Genomic DNA, 25,348 nt, shown 5'->3' with positions numbered 1-25,348 from the left:
ATATAGGTGGACAGACCTTTGGATCTGCACAGAGTCCCACTGAATTCAGTGAGAATCTGTCCTGGCACAAAGGTCATTCTGCAGGAATCTGATTCATCAGTCAGGGGCTTAGTTTATAAGTTATGTGGATCAGCTCTGATCCAAAATCCTAAATTGCCTCTGTGATTTCACAGAGAATGTGCTATAAGAGATGCTGGAGTGTTTTGAAAAACAGTAACTTACAGGAGGTAAAAAAAAACACCTGGAAAAGTTGTTAAAAATTTCCCATTTTGGGGAAATTTTTAACTAAATTTGACATCCCAAGTGCATATTTTTAGCCAAGGTTTGCCTTGACTCTGGCAAGTAAATTATAGAAGCCAGTAAACCAAAAATATTGGACAGTCAGAAGGGTGAGCTGAGTTTTGCAGCTGCAATGAAATGCAATATTTTCTCATGAAAGCACAGTGATTAAGAACAGAAGGGACACATACATTTGAGAGTACTGATTTTTGCAATAAGAGTAGTATGCCCCACAGAAATAAGCACACAACAGTGTAACAGAATTATAACCTTGTCTTCCTATTCGTCTCTCATACGTGTTCTCTTATTTTCACTTTGGGCTTTACAGTGCTTCTTCCATTTTCATCATTGTACTCTGGTCTTATACTTTCACCTTCCACATTATATTACCCAATACATTAAGTACTGGGAATTAAAGATTGAAATACTGCTACTGTAGAAAATTCTTAGAGTTTGTAATCTTGAATCCTATTGAATAATACTGCAATCAATATGCAGTCTTGCTGAAATCAAGGGGCTATCTTTGAATAGTTTAGTATGTTATTCAGTAAGCAGTTCTGTTAACATCACTGGTGCTAGTTCTGAAACAGAGTGTTGTTTCACACAACTAAGTGTATCAGGATCCATCTCCCAGTGCTACACTAAAAGATTAAAGCATCACTCTGAGAATAAAGGTGGTCGAATCTGTTGATATATATGTTTTTAAGTTACCAGCCAACTAGCTATGGACCAGATTATGGATCTTTTATATCATACTGGTGCATATGGTTTTAGTAGAACTATCTTGATGAATAAGCTGCTCCCCACTATGAGCAAAACCTGCAATCAAGTTTGAAAATAATACATTTGGTTGTACATGCAAAAAAGCAGATTGGAATCAAAGCCTAATTAAGCCAATAGAAAGCCTAATTTTGTACCTTTAAATTTTAAATTTTGGACCCCCAGAATCCCATTCTCCCCTTTGACTTCTGGATTGGGATCCTGACTGCACTAGAAAAAAATGACCAAGTGATCCATCTTACTCTTAAATTCAGGAGAATGGTGAGAAATTTTGAAAAAACTAGTTAGTCTGGAAAGCTCAAGAATAAATTACGCTGCATATGCCTAGGAATAGGGAATAGCAACGTTTTAATCCTCTGGAGATCTCCCTTCCCTCTCTTTTCCACTGTCAATATGCTGTATTTTTCTTCTACCATTAAACTTGTCCCTTTCTTCTCTGTCTTTTTTTTGAGTTGTTTTATTTATATGTACAGACTGACAGTAAATTTCACGGGAGCTCAGTTTGCTATTCAGTCCTATTATTATGAAAACTCCTTCCCTGTCTCCTTCCTTCCTTTCTTCCTTCCGCTCTATTAAAATTCTTATATTAAGTTGCTTAAATTATTTTATATAGAAATTTAAAATAGTAGTATCTCCTTGGAACAAATTAAACCAGAGATAAAGGTAGTGCTACTAGACAGCTACAGAGAAATATAACCACTTTCAGATAGCCTCATATTGCCTTATATGTTTTTACTTAAGGTCTTCTCCTGTAAAATACATTTGTAAATTATAATCACACTTCTGTACTTGTTTGCACCTTCCTGCCCACAAAGAATTCTTCCCTAATGAGTTTTTTAGCAGTTTTGTACTTTTAACACAAGGGTTGAGGGTAATGCATGTGGCTATTCGTGAGATACAGTAGCTTACACTGCATGGTCATCAGTTCAGTCAGGCTCAAGTCAGTAACTTTTGGAAGTCCTCACCAGCTGCTCAGTGCCCAGTGTGAAATATGTGGATTACTGCAATCTAGCTTCTAGCATATATATGCCTACATGCCAAATCATTTTCCAAGTAATATAATGGGCATTATTATTCCAAATATTGGCAGAGGGAACAAGGGGTGAAGCTGGGCTCTGTTCTCATTCCAAAGGAAATCACCTCTCCAGAAAGATAAAAATCAAGTCCATAGGAACTAGAGGAGAGCTGTGGATTGAAACAGAGCATTTCAGTTTCCTGAGCCATTTACCTAGAACTAAATTCAGTTTGAAGACAGAAATGCCTAACTGTCAGTTTGAAAATCATTTTCCTAATTCTTTCATTTTCAGCACCAAAGTTTATTTAGAGAGTCAACTATATATACAGCAATAAGAAAGAAGTCAGCTTCTGTGATAGTGATATAAAATATAGCTGTTGACCTATCTTCTTTCTACTTTGTCCAGAAGAACATGAAATGCATCCAAGCTGAATATTTGGATTTTGATCAGATTTGGATGTCTTGCTGTTGTTCAAATACTAGTATTTAGTGTGGCCGATAGTAATGACAGCAGGATTTTTTAAAGTACCTACATGTATTTTACATGTACCACTAGTGCTCCTAGCTCAGATAGGATTTTTTGAAAATCCCAATCAAAGTCCAAGTCTGAATCCAATTTTGTATACATACATCCTTCTACATGCTTGGATCTGACTTGGCTTCAAGACTCATTTTAGTAATAAGGTAAGTCAGTAATTTTTATTAATATTTCAGAAGAAAACTGGCCTACTTAAATAAACAGTTTTATCCAAAGGGTAATCTCTTGTGAAGCAGGTATTAAGAAGAGAGTTCAGCTGTGCATTGTTACAGGTCCAAATGAAAAGCTAGATGTGAAGCATAGCAGAAATGTCAAGAAAATGAACTCTTTATATAAAGAGGAGCCATTTGAAATTTCATTTTGAAAGGGAAATGAACTTTTGTAAACGGTTTTCTCAAAAAACGATTACAATTATTTTAATATAATATGAAAAGACCATCAAGAAACACTGGTTGTGCTTACTATGTGAGCATATTTAACAATGAATTTTTGGCCACTTCTAATAACAACACTTCCAGTATGTTCATATTAAAAAAGCTATATAAATGCCTTATATTATTTTAAGCACATTTAACTATAGCACATATTATAAGTATTATACTGCACCCATTTGGATCTCACACTCTAGAGCACCTTTCCATGAAAATAGCTACCTCAATGACGGGTTACATATTTTCAAATTCTCATTAAATTATAAACCTTGTTATAAAGCCGGAATTGAAATCTTTTGTTTTGGAGAGTAGTAGCTTTTAGACAGAAAGTTAAAAGTTCTGTTGCAAAAATAAGAGTCAAAATTTAGTTCCTGAACAACTCCTTAACTTCTCTCCCCTTTTCTAGGGGAACTAGACTCTTACCATGTTCCTGCTCATCAAGACATAACATACTATGCAACAAATAAGACAGATAGTTCAACGATTTTTTTCTTCAGTAACATTTACAAAGTAAACATTACCATCTCTTACAAGTAAGCCTCATTCGCTTGCTTTCTGCGCTCTTACACAAGGAATCATTTTGTCAGTGTCCTAAGACACATGACAATATCCAGTTAGAATAAGCTGCTTAGTTCCAAAAGCACCAGGCCAATGGACTGGGACTCTGTAATACACATACTCATGTCAAGATACTCATATCAAGACTACTTATCCTGATTTAGTCACAGTGCTCTTACAGCAGAGGATGCCTACTTCACTGCTAGAAACATAGAAAATTCATTTTGTTTGAGGTCAAGCCAATAACATTTTGAGACCAGCTAACAAAACGAGGGGTTTTTTTGACCAGTTTTCATGCACTGACACCAAGTATACCTAACTTTATTTTATCTAAGACATTCAAGAGCCAAAAGATACAAGATCAGTGCTAAAACTGCTGTGTTCTCTTTTGCTGTCACCACAGCAATCATGCAGCAATGAGTTTATTTTCCTTTTGGCAGTGCTGTTATTATTCACCCTAAAATGAATGTTCAGAATTCATGTAAAGGAGTATTTGAAGCAAGGAAGCACTAATATGTTGAGGTATCAGCAACCTCCAGAAATTAGGAATTGAGGGGCTGATGTGTGGTTCAGATAGGAGAGGGTGATAGGAGATAGGTGTTAAGTGGCAGAGCAGCAGTTTTGAGACAAAAAGCTACTACAATTAGTAGAAGCCAAGCAGTGGGGAGAAAGCTTCAGCACAAAAGCAGAGACTATACAGGACAAAATACCTATGAGAGGATCATGAAACCCTGCAAGTACAAGAAGAGAAAAAAAACAGCAAGGAGGGCTTAATTATTCTGCACAGAGATGGCTGACTGATTTCCAGCCTTTTGCTGAAATTTGCTAGATTCTCCTTGAATGACTGAGTACTCACATAATGGGGCATGGTTTTCTCCTCTACTGTTTAGAAGAAGGTATTGTGAAGGAACTGAAATACTTATACCAAGCAAAAAAAGAAAAGGGAGTGCTGGGGGAAAAAAAAAAAAAGGAGGCCCTATCAGTAAAGTATTGTTTTGAGAGACCATGAATATACAGACATATTATCACAGACAGCTCCTATACATGCCAGTTCTTGAAAGTGCTAAGGTGAACTCTGAAAAAGGGGAGGATAGAAAAGTGTTCAGCTACACTGGGAAGCAGTTATAAAGACAATCTGATAATAGATGATGTGAGCTGGGAGGAACACTGTTTACCAAGTAACCAGGACAACTTCTCAACAAAGGACCAGCCTTACCAGCATGCTCTGCTGCTCCAGCCTCTGCGGAGAATCCTCTGTACACCTCGAGGTAGGGAAAATGCCAGCCAAACAGCAGCACTGTTTGCAACTAACAACTTGCAAAATCTTTCTCCTCTCTTTTTCCAGGACCCTTTTTAAAAAATTTCTAACTTTAGGAATAATAAAAAAAAAAGTTTGTTATAAAAAGATCCACTCTTCAGTATGCCTTTTTCATAAAAACTTATTTGCCTGAAGTTAAGCACGCAGGGTTACGCTGATCACTTTGGCAGTTCAGCATGGCAAGTGCAAACCTTAACTACACAGCTTGGCGTGATGTTATTTTGTAATGATTCTACTCAGGTTGAAATAGACATGTTATACACAGAAGAAATCTGAAGATAAGATCTTCAAAAAACTGTGGATACAGAAGCTCTGACTTTACTCACTTGCTGGTAGACTTCCGGGGAAAATACGTGAGCCTGGTAATTTCATAATACACTTGGTAGCCACTGCTACAGCTTCACAGTACACATGACAATGACTGTTCTTACTTTATAGTAAACATTACCTTTGCATGGAATTACATAGTAAGGGAGGAGTTGGAATCTGTCAAGAGCTATGTTTAACAAGTGCTCTTCAGGTTGGACACTTACTACAGGAAGCACTTGCGGTTCTCTATGCAGTTCTCAGAGGAAAAAATCTATTCCTGTTTGTAACAATCTTGACAAACTGCTTTTCATTTCAATGCATGTTAAGTCTAGGAATAAGACCTGCACGAACTTACATGGTAGTATGATATAATAGTAACTGTACATTCCCTTAGGCTGAGTAAACACAGCTATGAGTAAAATTACTTACTGACCTGTGCTTACGGATGGTTCAGTACTTTCTGGATGAGGGCTTGCTCTGTGGGGTAATCAATGAAACAGCAGTAAGTGCTTTCAGACAAGAATTCTTGATTCTTATTATATGGTTTGAGATAGAAATCTTGAAAAGGGAGAAACCCTTCATGCTCCCAGGCAACTGCAAGATAATTTACTGTAAGAGTATCCAGGTCATTTCTAAAGAGTTGTAAAGAGTAAACTGCTGAACAGACAGATGGCTATTTTTGATGATTCTATCTATGCAGATATCTCAAAGGATAGATTTTGACTTTTTTTTTTTAAATGTAGAACGAACAGAAGAAAAGGGGGGACAACACAGAAATAAAATACCATCCCAACCACAGCAACACATGTTTGATTACAAAGGGTGACACTGAGCAACAACGGTCATTGATTTCAGTATGAGCTTTAACTGACTGCAGAACAGAGAATTCAGTTTATTTATATCAGAAGCAGAAGTTTCTTTACAGTAACTATCTGCAGACAAATGTTCTCATTTTTAAGAAAGTTTTTGAGAAACTATACTTACATTTTTCACTGAGAAAATGTCAGTAACTGCTAGTGATTTTTTCTTTGATCTGTGAGAATGCTACTTCTTCAAGTCTCATTGTACATGTTGTTGCTGGTATATGGCTCTGTTGCCATGACCAAAAGCAAAGCATGTGCATCAGGGTGCACTTAGTTTTCTTCCTAGAATCTTGGCAATTTTCTCCTATCAGGCCTATGACTAAAAATGGAACCTAAGCAGCCTTAAATAGCCTGAAATGTGGCAATAAGAGAACCTCAAAATCTCTCTGCAGTTTAATTCTCTTTGGTTAAGTAAACATTTGGATATGTAAAGATATTTCTGGCAGCCCTAGCTATGCTACCTGAGCCTTTCTTACAAACTAAATTGGGCTGTAAGTTTCTTCAGAAAAGGCTCTCAGATCCTTCCTTGCTGCTTGTTCAGCTGATAGCGCACAGTGCAGAGTTGTGACAACTGAAAAAAGCATATCTTTTCATGATGGCATACCATTAAAAATTCCAACAATGCCACAAAATGCAAGGCAGATACCTAAACTTCTTATGGTGACGTGTATCTGCACTTGTGCTGTACTCTGTTGCATAGCTGTCAGCACCTCAGGTACACAAAATTAAAAACTCTTCTCAGTCTAAGATTACTTTCAGAGAGGTGGCTTGACTCAGAAACTTGACAGACTTGGAACTGCTACAGAACAGTATTTAGGCAAGGACCTGACCTTTACATATATATATATGTATACACAAACACAAACACACACACACACACACACACACACACACACACACACAGCCCCCTCAGGCATTTGTGTGACAATACCACCTGTAATCATGTGATCATTTGCTATTTTTTTCCATAGGACTCCTGACTCATTCAGGCACAGAATGGTACTGCTCGTTTGAGGAATAGCTCTTCACTGTTTTGTTTTGACATTGTTCTGTGTGTGGCACTGCTCCTTATTTAATGTACACTTTCTGAAGCATGTTCTCCATGCAGAACTATTTATTTCGTCATGTTTTTCTGCTTAGTATCCAAGTGATTTGGAAGCAGTAATTCATTTTTACACTACTGCATTTTACAAATAGGAAAAGTATGCATAAGAGTGAGGCATTGATGTTAGGACACTTAGCAGCCTTGGGTGTCCAATTTGAGGCACTTAGGATTTTTAGAGTCCAGTAGTATATGAAGTAGTTACTATATCAAACTATGCTTCCCACTAACACCAGTCTGCAAGCATTCACAGATCACAGATCTCCCGACGGCAGCCCAGAAAGGCAATCCTCTGTGACCAGCTACGAAATCCAACTGGTGCAAGCGTCTCCCACATAATATGCTTTTTTACTATATAATCCTAACACTTTCTAAATGAAGCCCTGACTCTGCTCTGGATGGGGCAGAGGTCCTGCAATTTAATTAAATTCATCTGCACTGGGCAATGATGCTTGCATTTCATAACTTTTCAATACTCGACTTTCCAACTTTACTTACGTTGCTTCAAGGTAGCTTTGTGTGTTTATGTCCCAAAGATTTTTCAGAAGAATAAACCAAACCCAAGAATATTACCACAGAGCGTACTGTAACTAAGAGGGCCCTCCAGCATGGGAGGAACCATCAGGGAGAACTGCCATTTGAGTTAGTATAGCAACTGGCAGCAATTTCATGTTGACCTCACACCTGTGAATTGGCAGTGGGAGGACAGCACAGGTTCCTAGTGGGGTTTCACAGTCTTTTCTGACAGTAGTCAGCTCAGGGAAGGACAAACTCCTATTTCTCTGGAGCTCTGAGGAAAGTGTACTGTAGTGGGCACAGGCTCTTTTCCCCAAACATACTTCCATTGCCTCATGTCATCATCTCTTTTTTTCAGTCCTATCTCCTTATCATAGCCTCATTGCCAGGTACACAAGTCAATTTTCTATTTCTAAAGCTTCTCTTCCAAGCTCAGGAACCTTGCCCATCAGGTCTTATTCTCATCACTTTCCAAGCCAGTCTTGCATACAGTTTTTCCTTCTGTATCAAATATCAGCAACTCCTAGTTCTCCTTTGTCCATTCTTTTCTCTCTTCTTCCATTGCCTGTTCCTACCACCCTCTTGAAAGTCTCCTTCCTCGTTCAGGCTGCCTGGGCCCAGCCAGGAAGTCTTTGACTCTGTGACAGGGTGGGCATGCTCTGCAGTGCATCTCAGTCTTGATCAGCGAGTGTGCAGCCTGATGTCCTGAGCTCATGCTGGAAAGACATTTGGGTATGCACCACACCTCTGCAGAAACTAGTATTTGGGGAAAGAAAACCCAGCTGTGCAGGCAGTGCAGGACCTGTGGTATGCTGCAGTGATTTCTCCTGCCTGTGGGAGTATGCCTGCAATTTAGGCAGGTATGGAAAGCAAAAGAAAGACAGTGTCCCTGCTCTCTTGTGCAGCGCCCAGATACCCCAGAGCCTTTAGCAGCCTTAGAGCTGCAATTCTAGATAAGGTCCTGCTGCCTAACAGAATATTATCAGTGCTTACAGAGTTCTTGGGAACCAGGTGGTAAATTGTAAGGTGTTCCTGTTGAGCATACTGTTCCCACTGAGACTATATTAACTACAGTTTCTGAAAGGCTCTCAACTTGAATATACATAGGCAAGTCTGCATGGAAATATGAAACACTTCAGATATGCAGATTAGTCTCAAACCCATCCTAAAGCATGACGTGCTACCACTTTTCAAGGAAAAGGATGATAAATTTTTTTGGCATTGCCATGTATTTTTCCCTGCTCTGGTTCTTTGAAATGGTCAAAATCTTTGGGTTCATTTGGTTAAAATGACCTGAAATGGTCAGACCATTTGGGATGAAATAAATAAGAAAAAGCCAAGAGTGAACATTTTTGCTTGAATGATTTGATAAGAAAATTATAATTTATTTTACAGTCTGGAAACGTTCAGCGAGCTTCAAGTATTACAATATAGTCAAAATTTACTTTCTTTGATTTTAGAAAAAGATCATTAGCTCATCTCCTTTACTTCATAGTAATCTAAAATGGTTTCGTTGCTCATACAGAACCACAAGGTCAGAAATTAGGACTACCTTTGCACTTGTTTTTCAAATATTTATCCGCACATAAGCCAAGCTTCATCTTGTAAGACCTTCTTCTAAGCTGTGTAATATTAAACTCCAGAAGGTGGCAGCAAATATTCTTCTCTATCAGAACTAAACCGTCTCTTTCAATGAAAACTAAGAGGCCTATGGCCAAAAAAACCCTCAGTCATTTGCGTATTATAGATATAATTGTTTTTAATTTTGATAATCAGATATGGATAAAGATTAAATAGCAATATCAAGCACTAATTTTCTTGTATTTACACAGAAACAAGCTGAGCTAAGTCAATAATTAATTTATGAGTGGTTACCAGCACTCTTACCTTTCTTTTCTGTGTATGTTGTAGGTTTTCTGCAGAAGTGAAGGCCTAATTCTAATATTTTACTTTTTCCTTCTAGTATTACTTGACAACGAAAAAGGACTTCACTGTGGAAACTAGAACTTGTCATGCAGCTTATGTAAAATTGTTGACAGTAGCTGTTTCATTAGTTCTTTTACTAGTGAGGAAAAATAAGATCATTCTCACTTTAATAGTTATGATTAACGGCCTGAAATAAAACCACACGTAGAAACAATCTAAAATTAGAACAAATAAGATTCTAGTTCTAAAAGTCTCTATAAATTTTTAAAAGAAAGCCCTGGTTAGACAGCTTTGAGGAATTTTGGATAGTGTATGAAGTATGTGATCCTAGTCTATTATTAGTCATAGTACAGTCACTGATAAGGCATTACCTGTTACAGTCAGCTAGGATATAATACTAAATTCCCGGCCTCTCCAGCCATTAATATCCCCATTCACCAAAGTGCTGCATTCCAATTGTAGCAGTTTCATTTTACCTGTTTAAATTATTTCCAGATTTTCGAATAAATGTGGTTATTTCCCTTTTCTTTCCAATTTTTCAGTAGTCATATTGCTTACTCTAAAATAGCTGTAGCATTTACTCCAGAGCTAGCAGAGACAAACTGGTTTTTCGCTAAATAAAGTTTAAGTTGTAAATGGCTTGGGATGAAAAAGCCAAATTAAGATTATCGTTACATTTTCCTTCTTCATGTTGTTCTATGGTCGTTCAAAAATCTTTTAAAAATTGGAAAGAGGTATAAACATAACTATAAAAATTAAGTATTATTTATTTTGTTCTACTGTCTTCCAACTGTTTGATCTCTAACTGCAGTAGACATTACAAGCCAATAGGAAGCAAAATGAGAAATACAGCACTCTGAGCTTTTTATGAAAAGAGTCATTTTTTGCAATACTACAACTGTTTTATCCACTCACTTCCTTTGTCCCCTTTAGCACAATGCTAATGTTAATTCAGATTTGAACCTGCCTTCATGTGGGGTAAGGACCAGGACTACAATCAAAAGATTAAAATAAAAATGTCCTAATGACTGAGAAACCAAAGTAAATCTTTTTTTTTTTCCATGTGACTTAATCAGGTGGGAGTCTATGTTGCAGGAATTTTCTATGAGATGTGGAATGTTAAGGGTCTAAGCTACTTTCGAAAATAGAATTCTTGACATTTTGGAAAATTTAACCTACATGTGCTTAATCAATGAAAAGGAAGTTTCAGCATGTAAGTGCACGGACAGTTTTACCTTATTAAGGAGATGCACCACCCGAGACAGAACACCAGTTACTGTGAAATTTTTTCACTACGTGGTATTTTGCATTCCCATTTGGTCTGTAAAATGAAAAAAGATCTTTCTAACTTTTGCCTTTAAAAATGTGCACTATTTTATGAAACTAAATAATACACTTTTTTGTTTTTCAGCTTTTCATAATCATAAAGAAATCTGAAATAGCAGTAAGTTCTATGTAACAACTTTCTGGACTTGACTTAGCTAAACTAACTAGAATCAAAGGTACACATTCACACTCTTTCTACTTATGTATAAACAAAAATATATGTGTACACACATCTTTTATAAGTACCGTGTTTACATTCATTTACTTATATACTGAAATAGTTTCTTTTGGGAGTAATACTATATTTGTTTTAGTTTATATTAATATACAATTTATACATATCAAAGATGCTTGTGGTACAATAAATGTTTGCTTCACTAATCAGTTTAAAAACAGTTTGCATTTTTAAAATCTATGTTAACCTGAAACTAATGTTTAATTTCTTCGCATAGACACCTGGGTAGTCAGCAGCAGTTGTTAGGATTCTATATGATGGTAATGGACAGCTCTGAACTGTCTTTCCTCCTCTTGTTATTTAAGAATCGCCTTCCCTTCCAAAGCTATTGTAGAAAAGCTTTTTCTCTCTGAAAAACTGTTCACACAGGGCAATGGAAAGCACAAATTATTCACTGTGTGGTGTTCCGATTTGTTTTGCAGCTTAACAGCTCTTTGAATGTTGGTACAGTATTATAATGAATATTTTACAACAAGATTACAGTGATACAATCTGTGATAATTCAATCATTCTGATAGCATATCACTCTTCCTTCTCCCTTGATTGCTGGGAGGAAGAATGGAAGAGCTCTAGCCCCCTGTTTATGCTCTTCATAAGGGAGACAGAAGGTAGAATAGTTATTCTCCATTTGTACTTTATATTTTCACTGTCTCACTTACAACCTGGGGTTTGTGCATTCTGTTCAGTACCTGCATACCAAAAGAACTATCCCCAAGAATAAGATATGAAGGGAGAATAATAGAGTATCACTAGGCCTGGTTGCTACTTTCCAGTAAATGAATGATAATTCCAGAGACTAAATGCTGCATAAATTTCAAAGTTTGTTGTCAGTTCAAAGGGGCTGAATACTTTACTGCTGATGGACATTAGTATATGAATATCAAATATGGATCTCCCTTCAATTCAGGAATGTCCAGACCTAGACTTTCATTCTAGGAACACCTCCACCAGTGACAAGACTAAAGGCAATGAAAACAATCATTAATCATCTCTCAGGGTCTACATTTAAGACATGCTTACATTTTAGCAAAATTACGCTTTCCTAGGAGTGCTTAAAACCTATTTACCACAGAGCATGAAAAAACGTGGGGATTTTATGTTCTGAAGCCAAAGATTATTCAATTTCAGAATAAAGTTGGGGTAGATACAAATATTCTAACTTGGATCTAAGTAAATTATTGCAGAAGTATGTCCCTATACAAAGTCTATGTGATTACTCAGCCAAATGCACAAATCTGCTGTACAGGGTTCTACTGTATTACTTCTATTACGATAGATACTACCATAACAATCTTGGTACTGAGTAGGCTTAGAGAATAAACTCCCCCTCCTTAAGGTAAGCACTGAGGCATAATGGCATAGCACACACAGCTGGTATATCTGCTGTATTTCTTTTATGGATATTAAAATTAAAAATATATCCCATGAAATCCAAAGGTTTACAATTGCTCACAATTCCACCCACCTTACAATAACTCAATAGAATTGATTCAGGCCAAAACTGATATTTAATTTTCCTGGATTTATTAAAAATAAAATTCATATTACATTTTCTCTCATTCTCTCTGTGCTGTCTGCTCTTACTAGGGTGTAGACAATGATGATTGCTATTTCTTTTAGGAAGACTGTAATTCAAAATAACTAGGGCTCACTTTAGCCAAAGACATTTGTACATTCTTGGATCTCCTGAGTAGGTCTTTAAACCCTCTTCTGCCTACCTTCAGCATAGTTACGACTGTTCTTCTTTAAGAAACGTGGAGAATTCAGTCAAGAATCTTCCTTCAAGGGCCTCTTCCTTCAAAAACTACTGGTCCTCTCTTTCTCCCCATCAAAAGCCATACAGTCAGACCTAAAATTCAGAAATGTAATTAAGTATATCTGGAGGTAAGTATTATCTCAGAAAGTGGGGAAGGAGAAGAACTTGATACATCCAAGAATATCAAAACAGGACCAAGTATGCTAAAGAACTGCCTATGGATGTGAATCATCCAGTTGACGGCACCATAGTTTGACAGAGTTCGATCCTGCAGTGAGAATTCTGTTGCTCTAATTTGGATGGGGGTTGAATGACCATCCAGAACAAAGTAATCATTAATTATCTTCAGTGATACAGATCTTACTGAAAGTATCAAAGTCTCCAAATGAGATGCTTAGCACCTAACAAAGCTGTCCCCTGGGAGAAGGGATATCATTCTATAGATAACCTGATCTTTCCGTCAAAGTAAGGAAGTCTTTCAGATGATAGCTATTAAGATGAGGTCTAGAAATACACATGAATATGTGAGAGTGCAGAGAGCAATTAAAAAAAAAATACATATGCTACTCTGGCCAATTGAAAGCACTGATAAAAGTAAGAGGTAGTCTGGCAAAATGGAAAAGACCTGAAATAAGTACTCCAATTTTTGGGTTCTGAGGTAGAAAAGGAGCATATTTACCAACTTCTAAGGAAATAATTTTTTCCAAATAAATTGGCACAGGTCTCTCACTGGCCAGGTACATTGCTGTGGTTGCTCCAGCTTACTTGGGAGACTTCACTGGAAAAATCTCTCATAGGCATTTTCTTCTGATAGAATTATCACAGGGTGATCACATTCAGAGCCATGTAAAGTCCTACTCATATAATGAAACATTCTTTATCTCATGGGACAGTTTGAATTATTTGGATTCTTACCTAGTCCATTTGTCCCTGAGAGTCTCTCTAAAGTTCAAAACAAAGAATGAGTTCAAGGAAATTTAGTACAATCAGTTCTCAAGGAACTATTCCAGTCTCCTGATCTGCATATCTTCCAGACCAACACTTCATAAAAGCTAATACAATGGGAAGAATTTCAGAATTAAAGGAGAATAGATTTATATAAGAGAATAAATCCTCCATATCCAAAGTATTTTTACATTTTTTGCTTTTTTTTCATATGGAACAACCCAAACGATACAATATCCTCCAAATTATCAGTACTTCAGATTCTACTTTTTCTGCAACTCTTACAGGCTGAATTTATGATTTAGAGAACATTACAGGTTCTGTGGATTGATATGATTTGAGCTCCAAACACTTGTTCACTGAGGTCTTCTGAATTAAGGACATAGGAAGTTCTCAAGCAGGTAAAACGCACCCCCCCCCACCCCAAATCTGGTTGTCAAAACTCTGTGCTAGTGTCTTTTAAATTGTATTGACTGATTCATGCAGAGGGTTTTTCTGCGAGGTCATCACTGGTCTTCTACCAGTTCCCTTTTTTCACCTTCTAAGATAACAAAGTTATCCCTAGAATAGTTTCCTGTACTGAAAAAATACATAAAACTCATGACAACTAATTCTGTCTATATTGTATTTCTGGTTTTACAAGGTAAGGTTCCACCTTCGTGACATAGCAGAATGGCCCATTTTGTTAGACAGATTAGTGAAATGCATTTAACAACTCATCATTCTCAGATTAAACTCTGTCAAAGAAAATTAACTCCTACTTTATCACTGATGGTTAGGCTGAAAAGACATCTTTGCCACTTGGTGATCTCTGGACCTTTTCTCTAAACATGACAGAACTAAATACAGTATCTTCATCTGACAGTCTTGAAATGTCACGTCTTTTATGCATCACTTCTTTCAAGAGTATTATTTCCATTTGCATCTCATCTCTGGAATCCTACAAATACTGACTTAGCTTGGATCTCTTTTCTTGGAACTGGAATCTCCATTAAATAAAAAAGAAATTTTCTACCTATTCGGCACAGACAACAATCTAGAGCCCTACCAAGAGCAGTTAATACAGGTTGGCCAACTCGCTGAACCTGTTTGGTCAACTTTTTCATCTCTCTGTACAATCTTATCTTCTAAGTAGTTTCACAGTATAGGTTATCAGATTAATTTTTAATAGAAATTGTATCTCATTTTGCATATTTGAGTTTGTGCTTTTCAAAAATCTATTCTTGCCAAATATTTAAACAAAATGCACTAATCAGTCTCACTGAAGAAACTGTTTTCTGTGCATTCAGTGAAGAAAGAACTTGTAATACAGTAGAGGAAGGAGAACTATTGTGACTGGCTTATCTGGGTCTGCCAGTCACTGACCCCAAGCATGAACTTTTATCTGGACTTTTAAATTTTCAGGTAAGAAAAGAAATATCCCTCTCATTAGATGAACATTTGGAGGAAGTTTAATCTCTTCTTGATAGTATATCATATATCTATGGGCAAAACCCTTATTTTCTTTCATTCGCTTACCGTCCAAATGGGTAATTTTTGCTTTTATATGCTGTTGTCTCACAGAATACAGATGGGACCTGTCTAGATGTGATGATCTGACGAGTATGTTTAATGTTCGATGAACTCATTGTTTAAGTAAGGACTCTGAAAATTTAGCTGAGCTAAGCTGCCTATAATGCAGTATTTTGCTGAACAAAAGAACTTCATGTAAATTTAAAATATGTATGTGTGTAATATTGTAGGGGAGTTTCCTCTCTGGAATTGCAAGCTGGTAATAGGTGGTTAGACCTAAGAGGTGAGAAGGACAGTCTTGTTACAAATCATTAGCTGTAAATTGGTCAAAACTCTCCTTACGCAACTTCTGTGTATTATTTAGATATTTTTAATAGATTTGGACTTAACACCACCAAATCCACTGAAAATTACGAAATCAGTACGTTCTCTTTTTCTCAGTTTCTGTCCCCTATATACAAGGATGATATTAAAACATAATTTAAAAGCCCATGTGAAGCAGAGGTCATTCAACTTTTTTAAATGCTTCAAAGCTCTTGTGATGGAAAAGCTTATAAAACATTCATTTTTATGTGAATCTTTGCTAGATAAACTATAATTTGTATGATCAGACACCTAATGACTTCCCTGGTATGTGGATCATGTTGACAACGTTTAAACTTTTGGAAGCTAGTCAGAAGGGCCAATGTGTTTTGAATGAAATTTTAGCAAGCCTTTGGCAACTCAGCCCTGAATTTTGTACAAGATTTCAGAGTTAAGGGCGATTCTTGAACCTCAGGATATGAATCAGTGGGTATAAATCAATTAGTTTAGGAACCACAAGTATAGAGGCTATTTAGTAAGAATAATATAATTTGTCTACACAAGGAACATGTTTGGCATGGGGGAAAGGCTGTATCTGTTTCATCTACTGCCAAATGAAGACTGTCGTGGGCAAATCTTCTCATGAACAGAGTTTCTGCATTACTAAGAAGATTAGGATTTGTCAAATATGAATGGATTGCTCCATAAATGGGTCAGAATGTTCTGACATTTTGAGGGCAGTGCCTTTTAAAGAAGCCAGGTTAAGTACTATCCTGTAAGGGTATTAAGGAAATGATTGCGCTAATATTTTTAAATTTTTGTGTCCATTTTTGTTCCCTTTCCACTCAGGGTGAGTCTAAAAATTTTAGAGTAAGAAATGCCTTTCTTAAAAGGAGATTGCCAAATATATGTTCTTGGATAGAGGTCCTAAACAGAACCTGTAATTAAATAAATTCAGGCTGTGCCTGAACGTTAGACAGAATCTTGTAAACATACACAGAACACACACACAACATGACGACCTTTTTCATTACTAAGAATGGTCTTTTCAGAAGAAGGCATGCTAGCTAAGTAGTGGAGATGAAGTAAAGCTGTAAGGTTGCTAACATAGTTGTATCTTTTCAGTTAATGGAAATCTTTCTTTGGTCTATTTACTTTCCTCAAAAATTCAGTTTGTTCCATCTTTGTTCCTGTCTCTTTCTCTTCCTCCTTTTTAATATCTCCTCTCTTTCCAATAAACTCAAGTATTAAAGAGTACCAGTAGATACAAAAAGGGATTGCCAGGATGTCATATGCTCATATGCTTTCAGAGTTTGTCGTTCCAGTTTCTAAGTGAGGAGAATGGGCTTCCGTTTTTGGTGTTTAATGACTGCAGTTATATCTGGTAATTTGTTTTTCTAGGAAAGAAGCAGTGGACGCTCATTATCACTTCCTGGGAGACCTTCTTCAGTCATTTCTCGGGCCATGTCCCCTACTTCTCCTCTTATCTTTCAGCCTGCTCCTGATTACTTTAGCAAGCCAGGCACAGCAGCTGACAGGCCTGGCAAGAGACCTACTCCCTGGGAAGCAGCAGCTAAATCCCCTCTTGGCCTAGTGGATGAAGCTTTTGCACCCCAGAATATTGAAGAATCCATTGTGGCTAATGTAGTATCAGCTGCTCGTAGGAAAACGCTTCCTGAGCCACCAGATGAATGGAAACAAAGAGCTTCTGATGAGCCTCCGGTCCCAAGTGGTAGCACAACCTTATTTGGCGGAAAGCAATCAGGTATTGTATCACCCCCCAAAAGCACTTTGTCTGCCCCAAGTGCCACCACGCAGAGCGTCTCTCAGCCGCAGTATGCTTACTTCAGTCAGCAGTCCAGAACAGATCCTGATATCATGTCCATGGATTCCCGGTCTGACTATTACTTGTGAACAGCAGATTCAAACTACAATCCACAGCCAAGGGGATGGATGCGTCCAACATGAACAACAGAAGGACCTGGCGTATTTTCCCGTCGTCCAGCTTTACAAGCTTTAGATCTGAGTTGAAGAAGGAAAGTTTCTTGCTGGCCTGACCATCTCTGAACTGAAGAAATGAGGAGGCAACACAAAACGGAGCACAGTTTTCACAGGACTGAAGGCTAGTACACTAGAATGGACTTGGCTTTACTCGTAACCTAAGATTGTTCTGTTTCTAAAGGGTAAAACTGTAAGTTTTTGTTTGGGAGGAGAGGTGGGAAACATGGGACAACCAATGTGGTCAACACAAACACCCTGAATGGATGTAGTTGCAGACAGTACAAACGCTTGCCGTGAAGTTAATAAGAAAAGAATGTAAAATCTGGGCATTGTAAAAGCAAGAAGCATTTTACAGAGATCTTGTAGGTTCTCTGGATATATTTGACATCTGGGTTCCAAGCAACGAGACATAATCAGACTTGAGAAAGTTCCAATGACAATGCAATACTCGGAAGCACTGGCTTATTAGCCATATGTTTTCTTTACTGCATTTTTAAAAAAGAACGAACGAAATAACATTAATTAATAATTTTACTATGGAAGCATTTAAAATATGTTTATGGTCATGGTACCTGAACTTCTCCAACATGTACATGTATGCTAATCTCACACAGTCATGCATTGCAGATGGATTTCAGAATAGTTTAGATGAAGTTCTGCACATTGCAATTAATCAATTAGTCTGGACACAATAGGAAGAAGGGTGATACTAACAGAGATCAGTACCATGATACTTGAAGTACAAAAGGGATTAGACAAGTATATTGCAAGTCAATTTTGTAATAAACTATCAGACAAGTCAGAGGCTGAAACAGCCTTTGTGTCTCTGTGAAATGCACTACTTGCTGAACACTTACTGCTACAGTGTCTAGTGAACTGACTGGCTGGGCAGTCGTTCTTAGTATCTAGGTAGCTCAATGTTTAGAAGGCTTTTGATTTGTATTCTCAGTTTGGAAGACATAAATGAGTTGTGTTTATCAAGTTTGTTGTTTATAAAGAATAATACCTGTACTGTGTGGAAACTGATATGTGAAAGAGGGTTTATGATATGTGTTACGTGGTATTAGTCTAGTATGAGTAGAAAATATTTGGTGAGATGGTTACGATCAAACTGTCTTGAGGGATCTGAAGAGATGGTAAATAATTGTGGCTGGTGATAATGAGCATTTACATCTTATTTAAACAACATGAATATGTGGCTAAAAATACATGTATTCCAAGCTTATTGGGTAGTTTAGATGTTGTTAAGACATTAAAGGAATACCCCAAGTTTTAAAAAATGCTCTGCACCTTCCTCATTTTGTGGGGCATTCTTCAAAGAGATGTCAAGCACAACCAACTAAAATTTCTGCAAAAGCACTGTTAATTATCCTTATTTTCAATAATTTTGTCAACAGTGAGTAAAGTGGTAAGTTTAGAAAGAAAGCTAGAACATATATGCAGTAAGAAATACATTACAAAACATTCTCATCTGCAAACATTTTTCCATTTTAACAATTACAAAATATAATTGGTATAAAGGAAAGAAGAAGAGGAATCTCGAGTCCAGTTGAGCTGGAGCTTCCCAGCTTCCCGTAAGAGCATCACGAAGCTCCCCTTATGGAACTCAGGAATTACATGACGGGGAAAAATATAAACTTAATGAGTTTAAGGTAGCGGTAAGTCTCTAGTCAAGCAAAAGTCCCCTTGAAATCAAAAGCAATCCTCCTTTTGACCAAGGAGGAAATGAACACGTGGATGTAGTAAACCTTGAAACTAGCATCATATTGCTATTGCACCTTATGAATGTCTTTCACAGATTATGAACATGCGAAGAACAGATGATTTAGAAAAACTAAATGAACAAGGTTGTCCTGTTATGCCTGAAAACCAGCTTTGCACCTTAGCTTCATACACTCACATAAACAGAGTAAATTTTCCTGTCCCAGAGGCAAAAAAACATTTTTCTCTGTAGAGCTGCACACTGTTCCCTTATCATCACTGGGAAAATTCCCACTGAAATCAATGGAACATTGATAGTCCATTAGCCTTAAGGGCCTGTCTCCGGATCCAGATCTATTTCCATGGAAGTACATGTCAGGTTTTCAGCTGATTTCAGCATAACTGAGGTCCAGCAGTTGCGTTTTAATTTGAAGACACCAAAGCCTTAAGTATTCAATAAATGTTCATATATGTGTAGGCCATTACTTTCAGCAGGACTACAGATATTCTGAAAACTCTAATGCTTACGTATTTTGAACTGTGGTCCATATTCTTATAATAAAATGACTTCCTGAATCCCAGTCAAGTCCAGCTTTCTGTTTTAAACTATATTCTTTATACTGTTGAACTGGAAACCAGATTAATGAGTTTCCAGTAAGTTATAATTTGTCAATTACCATTGTTTTAATTCTCAGAATCGGGAATGTATCTTTGGATTTTTGTTGAAGATAATGTTATGAATTCTAATGTCATATGTATAACAGAAGGAAATGAGTGGTTAATATTAAGGTACATGAAACTAAAAATTGCCACAAGTATTTTTACATTTTGATATTACAGAAAAACATGTTATGGTACAAAGTGAAATTAAAAAGGACTTAATGCTGTGATTACCTAGCAACATGGGAAAACATACTCTTGTGCCGAAGTATATCTAGAATCAAGCCCTAAAAATGTAATTTTCCATTAATACCCTGGAGGTCAAGATTTTAATACTTCAGAACTTTCAACGAATTCAAAAGTCTCCCACTGACTTCAGCAGGAGCTGTTCTGATATTCAGAGCTACATTCAAGGAGATTTCTGGATGCCTGATTTTTTTAGGCACCTCTCTCTCACTGACCGGCTATGTTTCAAGAAAATGCCCAGCAAATGTATCATTTCAAATATGATCCTTCAAGGATAACCTGTGCAACACACGGATTAGGCAGATAATAATGTGTCGTTATGCTACTGTCACTTGGGCTGCTTTAAGCTGTCTTCACATCAGTGAAAAACAAAGACGCACCAAAAATGTAAAAAGTGCAGATTCAGAGACTTTCAGACAAAACCACTGACATTCTGTCAATGTCCAAGAAAAAACTGTAGCCTTGTATTTTCCTTGTATTGATAAGAAAGAATTTGTCAACAAGCATTTCTGGGAACATGAGAATTAATGACATCGAGTTTCCTGTAGATTTGCATCTTATCATAGATTAACTTTGGTGTTTAATGTGATCCACAACAGAATTTTTTCCCACTGCTGGGGATTTACTAGTTCTCTTTCCCATATGGATTCTCTCATGTCTAATAAGGAATGACTTTAGGCTGCAGCATTTTCCTCAATACTGCTAACTGTATTTGTCCTATACCTAACCACTTATTTTTCAAGTCTATGGGCAATTGATTGTCTTTTGAGATCTATTCTGCTATATTCCATATAGAAATGAAAGAAACAGTTTCAAAGTTATTAATGGGAGGACAGACAGACATACAGGCATGCAGACAGAGCACACAGCCTTGTTTACAAAGGAAATCAGGCTGAAACCAGATTCAGACAATGTATTAATTTCAAGGGAAGCAGCAGGCCCTGACTACTAACTGAAATGTTAATGCACACAAAGCTTTATGAAGCACCACTCTGCATTTTTCATTCCCTTTTCTTCATCCCATTCCTCCACTAGCAAAGCATCTTTCTGTCATACAGCTGTGACTGCTGTGCGTGAGTTCTGAATACGTTAATACAAGTATTCCTTACATTTTTGTTTGTGAATGCACAGATCTGCTCAGTAAATGTGAGAAAAGAATTTCTGTGATATTTTAAATATTTGCTATTCATGTTAGAACTCGGTTCACCCTCAGAGCTATCTCTGTTAATAAGCAGAGTATTTGAAAATGCAATATAACTGAAAACTTGGGTTCTTCAGTTTTGTTACGTGAGGATGTTCACAATTAGTTTTCATTTTGGTTTGCTTTAACACAACCAAATGTCTATCGCACATTGCATTTCTACCTAGTAGCAAAAGACTACACTATCTTTATAAAAGGCTTTTCACTTCTAAAGGCTGTTTGTTCACAGCAAGGGACACTTTATTTGAGAGTGCACGCCAGAGATGTAAATTGTATCATTTAATAAAATGATTTTACCGATCAGATGAGAAACACAATTTTGTTTTCTCTAAATTCTTGTCTGTTTGCTTCTTTCAAAATAATCTAAACCCAAATAAAACCTAATCTTTTTTTTCTGCACCATTTTTAGACTCACTGACTTTGCCTGTCTGTGACCTCCTGCTGATGTGAGCTTCTAGAAGCTTAAACAAACATCAGGTCAAATGGCAACATGTCAAATACACTAGAATATCATTTTCACACTGAGTAAGCAGAGGAAGAAAACACAGTGAAGCACAATCTATCCAGGCAAAATGATTTTGTCAGGACAGTTTTTTTATCATTTGAGCATTTCCATCCCACCATAAAAACCTGCAGATAACATCTGCTCACTATAATTGTCGACCTGACAAGCCTGCAAACCTCCAATCAGTTCCTGTTGATTTGTTCAGAAGGGCTGGATTTTTCTATTCTATTGTTGTTTATTCTTAATCGAAATTTATTATTTTCAAAGGAAATAAACACAAGAATAAATTGTGAACCCATTCTTGACATTAGTTAAGACTACTTGGGTGAAAAACTCTTAGGGAGTATAAGGACGGCATGTACAATATAGCTATGACAAGCCAAATCCAATTTTCGCTATTTATATGAATAGTCCTAACGAATCACACAGCAGTTTTTGCATTGATAAAACAAGCAGGATTTTGCTCCCAAGACAAGAAAAATGATCAATGTATGTAAAACTGCAAACTGATAAAGCTTGACAATAGCACTTGAATAGCTGAGCCCTACGAAAGGTTTACACGGTTTCAAGGGAACCAGTATTTTTCCTTGTCATGGCTATATGCAACATTTTTATTCTTCTCTGGTAAATTGCTTAAATACATCATAAACAAATAAAGCCTAAGCCAGATTCACATTTTAACAAAATATACTCCCTTGAGTATATTTGCAATAGCTTGAAAATCTCACTACACAGGTGAACAGTCACTGTTTCTACATCATGTTTCACCTTCCAGGGAATGTATTTTGGGTGATTTGAAATAGTCTTTAATTTCTGGTGCTTTCATCAATATTTAAGAGCTTTTAAAAATGACCACAATGGGGCAGACTGCTCTATTACGACATACGAGCCTGGTGGAATAAATAGTTGGTGTAATGAATAACTCCAAGTCCAGGAAAGAAAGCTGGATGTTTCCAGGCCGTTATCTAGTTTTCGCTGAATTGAACATCAGTGCTTGTTTATGGGACACATTATTGGATTCTGAAAAGAAGTTCTGTGTTGCTGCTTGGCAATGGGATGGCTGCAGAACTGGTCAGCATTGCACTTACTTGACACTGCTTTTTGCACAGTCAGCAGGAAACACTAGAGAAATTAAGGAGGGGACAACAGTAGTGTAACAAGAAAGCAGGTTCAAAAGGCATTAGATAAATTCATGGACAACACGTCAATAAACAGATACTAAAGAGAATAGGTAGGCATGTACTTTCTAATACTCTTAATCCCATGACTGTGCGTGATGGAGAGTACGAGGGAAAGGGTAGCAGAGTGTAGCTTGCAAGCTCTCCCTACACAGCATCTCCTACTCTCCTTGCCAGAGCAACAGTTCTGGGCTAGATGAACCAACTGGTCTGACCCAGGAGGCGTTTCTTATTGCTCTTAAGGTGACAGCTCAGCTAATTGATTTACTCTGCCTCCCCTCTCAGCCAGCTATGTCCAGTTCTTTCCAGCTACTCATACAGCCATAGATGGTCAAGCACACACTTGCCCTAGGAGTCCTTCTACTGAAAGCAATGACGTTCTTTAACACCTTCCCTCTCCCCTTCCAGGGTTATCCACCCTTCCTAGGACACTGTACTATGCCGCTGGTGCAAGGCTGGAGGCAGGCTAAGAACGACTACTTCAGGTATCCGTCTTCAGTTCTACGGTGCCTAAAAGGCACAGGCCTGACCATGGCTGACTTCAGGGACCCGGCTCCCCACAGATGCAACAGAGAGAGTCAGTGTCGCCTATGGTGTGTGTGTTTCCTGACTACTAATCAAGGCGCTGCCACCTGGTACAAGAGGAAGTAGAAGTACAGGGATAGGTCTCAGCTTCTGCCTGTCTTTGAGTTTAGCACCTGAATTAGTGCAGCGCATTAATTATTTCTCCTCACTTCTAATTTCTGTACTGATTTTTATTTTAAGGGTAGCAGATCAAGTTGTGCAGTTTTTCCACTACACGGCTTCCAAAGAAAGTGGTATATACCATTTGTGCAGCAACTAGTGATATAAGCATCAGTCCAGAAAGAAGACCTAGATTCTCAATCTGCCGACTGAAGTTACTTGAATCCATATTTTTTACTGGATATGGAATAATAAGTGCAGAACCCACCGTCTGAGTTGATACTCAGCTTACTATTCAGTCAAGAACACAGGTTGCGAAGCCCAGAGAAAAGTTTAATGGATGTAGTTTCATGGATTCTGCACACAGCTGCCTAGAGTAGATGTAGAAAGTGGACCCAATTCCGAGACCTCTTTGCGAATTAACCTTACCTAACCACTGGAAGCAAAAGCTAATCATATAGCATTAAGACAGCGTGGTTTTAGCGCCTTCCTTGTGGGATCTGCTAGATCCAAGTCAGCTAGAGCTTTTAAGTTTTATCTGCCAGCACCTTTTCTTTAGAGAAAGCCCACCAAAAATACCAGAAGTGCTTAGAATACTTACAGCTAGGCTGTGTATTTCACAAATTAGAACAAATGTTTTAAACAAGGAAAGTCAGAGTGAGACAGATTAAAACTAAAAAGGGTATAAACAAATCCCCTTGAAGGAGCACTCCTTTTCTTCAGGCTGGCTCTTTAGGCCAGCTACTTTCAATAGCTTTCTGGCTACCACAACCGGGGTTTTCTGGGTGTCTTGGAAAAGTCCTTACTTCAGTCACCTTTGAGCTGAGTCTTTCTCTCTCCTGCTTCTCAGGAGTCCCCCACTCTTGTGTTTTTGCAGCAGTTTCCAGCCTTGCTATGTCTCTTGGAGTGTGGTTTTATTTTAGAGCTAAGCTAACCTAATAGCTATCTGCCCTGGAAAGGAAAACACTGCTGCTCTGCTCATGTCACTCACCATATGTTCCCCCTATTTCCCTGACACCAGCACTGGCTTTCACATTAGCCTGGCCTAGTCATGGTAAGGTAAACTAGGAGAAAAGTACCTAAATAAAGGCAAGGTTTACCCACTATGTTAGCTGCCAGTTGCTACTAGCCATTAGAGCAGCTTAATCTCACTCTCTTTCTCCTGGCCTGTCCCTCCACTGATGGGTGGAGGAAGGAATAATCTCCCCTTCTCTTGGGAGGGCTCTGCCTGAGTCAGTAAGCAGCCTAGTAGTCACCACGGGTCGGAAAATGGCCTCTTGGCCTGCGTTCATCCACCCCCTTTAACAGCGGAGAATGTACAGCAGCATGGATCAGGGTACAAATAAGAGATCCATCGCAGTGGGTGAGACTGGAGGCAGGGCTTGAGCTGGGTATTTAGTAAGGCACTAAGGTGGATCGCCTGCTCTGATTTGCAGATCTGTTCAAGGCAGTTAATATCT

The 25,348-nt window shown here is 37.7% G+C and overlaps 1 protein-coding gene across 1 annotated transcript in view; it reads left to right on the top strand.

The window, feature by feature from the left end:
* Window positions 1-21,824, top strand: part of SYNPO2 (synaptopodin 2) — a 97,018-nt gene extending 75,194 nt beyond the window's left edge. Inside the window, exon 5 of the mRNA XM_009674861.2 lies at window positions 17,114-21,824. Coding sequence (XP_009673156.1) covers window positions 17,114-17,626 — 513 coding nt within the window. The 3' untranslated portion in view covers window positions 17,627-21,824. The remainder of the gene's footprint in view (window positions 1-17,113) is intronic.
* Window positions 21,825-25,348: the final 3,524 nt, after the last annotated feature.

Source organism: Struthio camelus, chromosome 4 (assembly GCF_040807025.1).
Source record: "Struthio camelus isolate bStrCam1 chromosome 4, bStrCam1.hap1, whole genome shotgun sequence".
NCBI lineage: Eukaryota > Metazoa > Chordata > Aves > Struthioniformes > Struthionidae > Struthio > Struthio camelus.
Note: the sequence above shows the minus strand (reverse complement) of the source record. Positions and strands in the feature narration are given on the sequence as shown.